General features: G+C 36.7%; 1 protein-coding gene across 1 annotated transcript; it reads right to left on the bottom strand.

Moving 5' to 3' along the window:
• Positions 1–7984: 7984 nt before the first annotated feature.
• On the bottom strand, positions 7985–8965 carry LOC134227057 (uncharacterized). The gene is made up of 2 exons (XM_062708267.1): positions 8774–8965; positions 7985–8710 (listed from the first exon to the last, which is right to left on the bottom strand). Exons 1-2 carry the CDS (start codon positions 8820–8822, stop codon positions 8292–8294), a joined length of 468 nt encoding a protein of 155 aa, XP_062564251.1. The 5' UTR covers positions 8823–8965; the 3' UTR covers positions 7985–8291.
• Between the last annotated feature and the right edge of the window lie 323 nt (positions 8966–9288).

The raw sequence follows: 9288 nt of genomic DNA, 5'->3' as shown, positions 1-9288 counted from the left end.
ATATTAAAACACAAAAATATATAGGGTGAATGACGTCTTTGGCAGGTTTCGCTTTATTATTGCTGATGTTAAATGACATCAATCTCATTTTTGTTAGCAAATTTATTAGTTTATCTATTGACTTAGATATTAAGGCAGTAAATTTCCTATAATTATCAATTTTTTTAAAAATATTTTCTTTTGTGGATCTACTAATACCTCCACTATTGGTATCGTTACCCTACTGTCATCATAATAACCCATAAAACAATTTTTAGTGTTGAAAAATTTGCTTTTATGAATCGATATTGAGTCATAGAACATCGACTCCTGATCCTTTACTGCATATAAATAAGAATGAGTTGAGATTTCTGTTGTCTACAAATAACAACATTTTCATGGATTAATTCTTTTTGGGATCAGCAGAGTTTAAACATGCATATGAAAACACATACTTTCGACACTATGCATAAATACTTAAAAATATTAGCGAAAAACTACGTCGTATCTATGATGAAATGATCAAAGATCCCTGATTGGGAAAGCATGAAATACAGTCAACCCCATTTTAGGCAACACATGATTTTTGTCTTATTTAAATTCTTAAAAAAAATGATTGTTCAGTTTTTCTATTATTAATAGTTTTGGTTTGTTGGCATTAGAAATATGTTATGGTTTAAAAGTTTTCTAGAATCTGTAAAAAGTACAAATCAGATGTTCCCAAAACGGGGGAGCACTGTGTTTCAAAAACTAACAGACAAATGCCATAACAACCAAACTAGCAACCGTATCTTTGTTTGAGGAATATCATGGAAGCTAGAAATACCACGAATACTATTGCTGGACAATGATTAATACTATCGCAAAGTTTAGAGTTACTTGCCCCTTGAGAAAACATGTAACTCACTGCGACATACAAGATTTTGGTTTTGTTTGAATAAATCCTAGCACTGAAATCGATTTACAGTGTTGCACTGCTAGCAACCTAATGATTGACAATAAGTGAGAAAAACTAACCTGAGGAAGATCGGGAACGATTGCCTAGTATTTATATATTTATTTAATTGGTCACAACTGAAAAAAGTGTTCAATAAAAGGACGATGAACTGTATTTATCCTAATTGATTGTCGACTTGCTATTTTGAATTAAATTCGGTTTTCATTTTTGTTATGTTAAATGGTAATTCAACCAAAATGATAACAATTCTAGTTATCAATATAATTTGATAATAAAGTTTGTTATTAATAAGTTATTCTGCTTTGCACTATGTCCAGCCAACTGTTATGGTCATGGCATCATGATTTGATTATAAATAGTCTTCAGTAAATACAAGATTGTAGGAAGCGTAGTGCTCTTCTCTTTTGCTCCACAAGAAAGCGTAATTGGGTGAGTGCCCAGAGACGTCGCCGTACAATCACGTGATTCGAGTTCGAACCCCAGTGAATGCCAACATTTTTTTCAATGCGTAACGAAGTCGGCAAAGAAGATTTAACTATTTTGGTCGATAAAACAGTGATGAGTGATAACTAATTGATAACTAAGTTAGTTATTTGAGTCAATAATATGTATAACAAAATGTGCTATCAACGTGGTATCAGTGATAACTTAATTTGTTTTCATTTAGTTATTTCAGGAGCAAAATTCTGGTATCATTTTTGTTATGTTGACTGTTAATTCAGCCAAAATGATAACAAATTCAGTTATCAAAATGTCCGATAACCGGATAATAGAATTTGTTATCAATAAGTTATTCATTTTTGCTCGGGTAGAGGTAGTAAACGGAATAATAAAAGTTTTCATTAGTTCTTCAAACTATCGTCGTCTCCTTAAGATAAAGAATGTGTGGTTGAAATCGGCCAATTTGTTCAGAAGTTATGCTAGAACATACACACAAAATTACAAACATTAAGTTATATATATCAGAGCATTAGATTAAATCATGATAATAATATTCAATAATCATAATCATAGAATTTTATCAATAATCACTAATCATATTCATAATTGTTTTATATTTATTCATTTATCATCAGTTTTAATCATTGCATACCTCGCTTTCATTCATTAATCTTTAATCACAATCAAATAATTTTAATACCTTTTAATAACTCGATTTAGAATAAAGGTTACTTGATTATTGATCACTATGCAAATCATTCATAATCATTAATCATTATTCATATCGATCGTTAATCATATACATAGTGTGTCAACATTTAATCACAATCGGTAATCGGTAATCATACTCCAACAGTTTTTTTTTCATTATCGTTATTCATTGTCAACAATAATTTAATCAATTAATTGCATATTATTCGGCAACTCGGCCGTACGAAAACCATTTTTTGTTAAATATCTTGGCTGTGCATATGCACAGCACATGTTTCGAAATGGACAAATTGATATGAAATTTGCGAAAAAGAATCCACGTGTCTTGGAGGGACTCGAACCCTCAACCTCCTACTCTCTAGATAGGCGTGATAACTCCTACACAACAAGACCACTTAAAGGTCACGTTTGCGAAAAAGCCATCAGAATCCGAGTACCAACCTCCACCGCGGTTAGCTCTCTTTTTTGCAAATTGAATATCTTTCGGATGCTTGATTTGTCCAATCTCCACATGTGCTTTACTGTTGTATATCCACAGTAGGGTGGCTCAAAAAACACTTTTTCAAGTTTTTTGATGGGCCGCCCTCTTATTCGGTTCTATTTGATGCCCTGATGCTCTGGACAAAATTTCAGCCAAATCGGTCAATGTATGCGGAAACACTGATTTGCAGTTGGATGGCACAATTTACGATCAAGAACCATGATACTCATTCAGTTCTTGTAAAATAAAATACAGAATTTTATGCTGAAAACCGCGAGAAGATTAGAGTTTATTACGCAAAGATATTAGCATTTTACAGGAGTGTTGTAGGGGTGAATTTATTTCTTTTCAAAGGTAAAAGAAACGTAATTTGCTCCAACCCCACTGCAGAGAAATGCTAATAACAGAGAAATGCTAATAAGCCGGGCAAACTCGAATCTTCTCGCGGTTTTCTGCATAAAATTCTGTATTAAATTCTCCAAGATCTGAATGAGTATCATAGTTCTTTATCGTAAGTTGTGTAGTCCAGCTGCAATTTACTGTTTTTGGATGTTTCTGCATACATTTTTGCATATAAACTTCCAACGAGTTTAGCACTACCCAAACGTTGACCGATTTGGCTGAAATTTTGTCCAGAGCATCAGGGCATCAAATAGAACCGAATAAGACGGCGGCCCATCAAAAAAATTGAACAAAGTTTTTCCCATACTAATTTGAGCCACCCTAATCCAAAGTCAAGCGAGTGCACATTGTTTATTAAACGAGAGGATCGCACTCCATGCCCCCAACAACGGGCTGGGCGGACTGGTATAGAATGCGAATCAATCGCACTCTGCTGTGCCAAAGGCTTGTCAGCTCCTCCCGTTTTTCTATCACCGAACCTATCAAAATTTTGTCAGATAATAACGACCTAGGTAAATGATGCCCTCTCAATCTTCCTGTATTTTTTTTAGTAATCCAGTTTTAGTAAATTTTTAATATGAAGGGAATGAAAATTAATATATAAAAAAATTAATATATAAAAATAAAATATATGAAAATAAAGATATGAAATATGAAAAAAATGTAAATATGAAAATATAAATAAATGAAAGCATAAATATATGAAAATATGAAAGCACGAAGAAACGAAAATATGAAAACCAGTAAAATGAAAATATGAAAATATAAACATAGGAAAATATGAATACATTATGAAATGAGAACGTGATAATATGAATACATATTTGAAAAATATATAAATAAAAATATGAAAATATATAATTAAAAAATAAAGTTCCTTATCAGCAGTTTATGGCAGCATACAATACAACATTATGAAATTATGAAAGCATAAAAATAAGAAAATATGAAGATAAAAAAATAGCAAAATTTGAAAATATGAGAGTATAAAATATTACAATATGAAATTAAGTAAATCAGAAATCCGTAACACACCACGTAAAGGTGTCTACCCAGCGTTACGGGTACTTTCAAAAAATAGAGAATATGTATACTAAATCTAGTTGGAATTGGTCCTGGGGGTTGGGAGTTACACTGAATTGCTCGTTTTCTAAAGCCAACCCTTACCCTCCCTCTTTCCCCAATGACCATTCCACCCCCTTTGTTATCTTCTCCTTAGGATAGAGAATGTGTGTACCAAATTTGGTTCAAATCGGTCCAGGGATTCATAATTTACTCTAATTTACTCAGGGATTCATAATTTACTCTGATATGCCCGTTTTCTGAACAATACCCCTCCCTCCAGACCTTTCCCCCCTTTTTCCAAATTACCCTCCCATATGATCGTCTCCTCATAGTGACTATGTGTACAAAATTTGCTTGAAATCGGTCCTGCACTGAGCGAACTGGACTATCGGACTGGCGCCTTATGAACCATCGACAAATTATGCCAGCAACAGTGCTTTTTATACGCAGTTACCTTTATGAGTATCAAGCGTCGATGGGCGTGTGGTCTAGATACCGGCCACCCGACCCCGGCGTCCATGGTTCGAACACAGTCTGCCGCACTTAACTTTTTCCAATTAAAATGATCGTTCATAAGGCAACATATTGAAATCCATACCGATTCATTGTGGCAAATTTTCATAAGGCGTTTTATTGAAAATCATACTTCCATTTTCCGCAGTGTGGGAGTTGAAAGTTACACAGAATTGTTCGTTTTCCAAACAAAACTCCTCCCATCACCCCTTCCCCTTTTCCAAATGACCATCCCACCCTTGTTAACTTTCCGTGAGGATAGAGAATGTGTGTACCAAATTTGGTTGAAATCGGCCAAGTGGTTCAGAAGTAGTTAGCGAACATACATACATACATATATACATACATAGATTGGTTTATATATATATATATATATAAATTGTGTCGGGTTAGTAGGATTAGGGAAAGTCCTGGTGACAAGGTGACAAGGAAAAAGAAAGCTGTCGTTACAGGTCTCGTCTCAGGTTTAGAGTATTCGAGTCCCGTTCTCCATGCGTGATGAGTTTGACTGTGGGTTGTTTATGTTGCTTCCAGCTCATTGATGGTTGTTGGTGAGAGGAGAGAGTCTGCCAATGATGAGAGGCACACTCCTACCAGCTTCTCTTATGACAAATGAATGAAAAAACCCGGATTGATCCACCTAGCGGTGTTTGTGGTTTTCTCGTACATTAGATATACTAAAAAAATTGGATTAGAATTTCTTAGCGTATTTTTTTTTTGCATATAAATCGTATTTTGGCCATAACTTTTGATCCCATAATCCGATCTAGGCGATTTTCAATAGGAAACAATGGGAAAGGATTCCCCGTCGAATGCAACTTATCGGAAACAAATCGGACCAAGATAAGTGCCTAAAAGATGAATGAGTTTTATTTTGCGCACATTATGTATACATACACACATACATACATCATCTCAATTCGTCGAGCTGAGTCGATTGGTATATAACACTATGGGTCTCCGGATCTTCTATCACAAAATCGTCTCTGAAGTGAATATAACCAAGCAGCCAAAAGTTCGTCATTGCATAATAAAATCTCCTTTGAAGTTTCTAAGAGTTCATATAAAGTTCCGACAGCACTTTCTAGCTGATTAAGAGGCTAAATAAGTCTTGAAGCTACTTCTGGATCCCCAAATTTCCAATGTGAACTTTAAGCAACTTCAAGTACTAAAGAAGTTCTAAAGGTGCTCTCTAGCAACTACAAAGTAGAATAAAGGCTTCCTAATAGCGTCATAAAAACTTCGAACATAAAAGTTCCAAACAAGTTCACTGTGAACCTTCTGAGCGACTTCTATATTTTCAAACGTTCAACTAAAATTCTCATGCAAAACTTAATAAGAAAAATTGTTTATACATAGTCGTTTTATCAAAGTTTATTCAAAACTTTAGGCAAAATTGATTCTTAATATTATATTTATTTAACGCATTCATAAAACAAAATGAGGATGAAGTGGGATTACTTCGTATTACAGCCGTAATTGCTCATCATTATAATATCGAGGTGTTGTGATCTGTAGATGCAAAGACTATAATTTAAATTTCATCATGTTGGCATAGAAGATTATTTGCACTTTATCAGTAAGTGACATTACTCACTCGTTTCAAATATGTCCGCTGGCGCATCGGATTATGCAGGGACTTGCACGCTGAGACATCGAGTTCAATACCACCACCTTCAGGAGGAGAGGAGGAGCAAGAAAGAGACAAACATCTGTTCACAAATAAATAAATAAAAATTGACTTTGACAATTCCCCTTCCACCACTTAGAAAAAAAAATATAATTTTAACCACCCGGAAAATAATTTTTTACAAGTTCTTTTAGAAGCTGCTTAGAAGGCTCTATAACTTCGTGAAAGTACTTTCAGGTTCGTTTAACGACATAAAATTCAGGCTGATTAAGCGAAAAACGTACCTTAAAGGAACTTTTGGTTACTTGGGTATAGCCTTTTCGTTACACCTTGGTGTACGAGAAAGGCAAAAATGGTTGTCATCTAAGCCAGTTCTTTTCCAGAATTCTTACATTATGCTTGATACATTTGTTTAAGACAAGATTAGATGATACTAGAAAAAAAGCAGATTTAGCCACCTAGCGGTGATAGTGCGTAAGATTGGTCGAAATAGAGAGGAAATAATATCTCTGGAAGGCAATGTCCGATCTAAGTACTTTTCAAGAAAAAATGAGACGGTATACCGGCCGTCGAATATAAATTTTTGGGAGCAAATCGGTTACTGTTTTGAAAATGATAAAGTTTTTTGTGTGCACAAATGCAAATGCTTGCACAATACATCTGGCACAAATAAAGGAGTCATATGCACAAATAGCTAAATGAAGTAGATTATTATCGAAGAGAGGCACTATAGAGTATTCCGTTTAAGAAAGAGTGCTGAAAGCACAATATATCTATTCCTAATGTAATACTGTAGGTGGAACCAAGAGAAAATTTAGGTAAAAGCTCATAAAAGATTTAGTGGGTTGCGACGACAGATTACGACAGTATGAGTCCTACAGATTCACCACCGCATCAAATGTGTAACGACCAAAGGGCTCATAAAACCGGTAGTCCTCTACGGGCATGAAAATTAGACCATGCTCGAGGAGGACTTGCAAGCACTCGGAGTATTCGGGTACTTAGGACCATCATTGGCGATGTGCCAGAAGACGGTGTGTGGCGGCGAAGGATGAACCACGAGCTCCCCAGCTCTATGGCGAACCCAGCATCCAGAAGGTAACTACAGTCGGAAGGGTACGATGGGCAGGGTATGCTGCCGGACAGAAACCCTGCGAAGATGGTGTTCGTTTCCTATCCGGGAGGTACAAGACAGCGTGGAGCGCAGCGAGATGGGCTGGCCAGGTACAGAACGACTTGGCGAGCGTGGGGATGGAGAGATGCGGCCTCGGACCGTTTATTGTGGCGTTGAATTATTTATCCAGTGTCATCTGTTTAGATGTTCGCTAAATAAACGAATGAAGGAGTCCCACACTCTGACGATAGCTGGTCAATTGGATTTGTGGAAAGCAAAATGATCTCAAAATGGCTAATAGCTTTTCATAACTCATATTGATTATTCTCAACTTCATAACACCATTGTTACCCACAAATGTACGTAACTATTATCTCATCCCGTCCCCAGTTGTACAACTATCGGTCATCACACTGTTTACGTAAACAACAACACGCGTGCTTATATATCGACACGCCCGCGTTGACCAATTATCCCTTACACTGCACTGCCGGTATTGTTCCAAACCGTCGAAAAAAGCTTCTAATGGCACACGTTCAAAATCGTAAAATCACGTCACCGTCCCATTTGACCATTTCTGCGAACTACCAACCGACGTTTTTGGAAGAATGCCGTGCTGAATAGTAATGAATGTGTACTGTTTAGGGATGTCTTTTCATTGGTTACAGTTTAGTTTAACACCGAACAATGTACAAAATTCAAGCTTCGATCTTTATTCGTTGATAGTTTCTATTGATCAAAATTTATGCTTACATCTATCGAAGGCGTCAATTAATCCTGAGCTAACCACTAAGCAAATCGGTCTTAATTGCTTTCCTTTTTAAAATGGTATCATTTTTGTACGAATGTTTCCAACCGATATACTTTGGTGAGTTTTTGCTGTTTCCTACTATCTTATTTGCTAATTACAAACACTGTGAACGCTTAGATCATCTTCCGACAAAACCTACGTACATATGCATCATCACAACGAGCACAGTATTCCACCTGACACGCCTTATTTCATTAGGAATGCTATTACGGAGACCACAATGAGACCTAATAGCTTGAGGTCGATTCCATATCGACCGGCCGAATTGCAAGCATCCAGGTCGCACTGACTGCAGAACGCTTCCCGAATATTTTCCGACGTAAATTTTCCATCGCAAACGTTCAGCGACTTGTAAATACATCCCTTAATGATAGTCGATGACTCGCTGTTCTTTTCATCATATTTCAGGTGGTAGCATTTGTAGTCGCCCGATGGGAAAGAGATTGTGCTTGGTTTCACCGCAAACAGCAATGCCGTGGAAGCCAATGCGGTTGCCGCTCCACACTCCATGATCTCCAAAGGTTTCTCTTGCTTTTGCGCTCCATTGCTGTTTCCTGAGGCTTGCTTCACTTCCACCCCTTGCATACACTGCAGAGCACTAATGGCTATGAAGATACAGCATTATTCAAACCAGTGTCTAATTTAATGACTTAACAAACGAAACATACTGTTGATGCTGATCACAGCAGTGATGACTCCTACAACCAAATATTTCATTTCAATTTAAGCGGAAGTAATTCTTTGATAGCAATGTTAGACGAGTATGGAAGCACGCTGACCCGTAGCCACTCGAAACACAAATGAATTAACCAGCTACATATCACGAACCTGAAGCCTATGGTGTCGACTCGTACCTAACCGTGCGAGAGTGCATGAATCCGCTTCTCCCCCTGGCGTGCACGTGATCGCGAAACAGTCCCAAAGACAAACGATAATCCCGATCCCATCTCGATAAGAGGCAGTTATGCGTTTATACACTTCACCAATACTTGGCGGAATTTTTACACATCTCTTTTATGGTCAACAATTTCACTATCTCGCGAGGTGGGTTTAATAATGCAAAGTGATGCAATGGCGATGCCAACAAACCGAGAATGCTAGACACCTTCAAGACGCTTTTGATAGTGTTGTAGAATTATATGTCTAATGGATTAACCCTCTGCGAACTTCCGAAGACATACCT

The sequence above is a fragment of the Armigeres subalbatus genome, chromosome 3, assembly GCF_024139115.2.
Source record: "Armigeres subalbatus isolate Guangzhou_Male chromosome 3, GZ_Asu_2, whole genome shotgun sequence".
In the NCBI taxonomy this organism is placed as follows: Eukaryota; Metazoa; Arthropoda; class Insecta; order Diptera; family Culicidae; genus Armigeres; species Armigeres subalbatus.
The sequence above is the reverse complement of the archived record's forward strand: the minus strand, read 5'-3'. Positions and strand labels throughout refer to the sequence as shown.

Coding starts and splice junctions, on each gene's coding strand:
- LOC134227057 (XM_062708267.1), bottom strand. CDS start 8,822: ATGAAATATTTGGTTGTAGGAGTCATCACTGCTGTGATCAGCATCAAC. Junction 8,711..8,773: donor TGCTGTGATCAGCATCAACA/GTATGTTTCGTT, acceptor GTATCTTCATAG/CCATTAGTGCTCTGCAGTGT.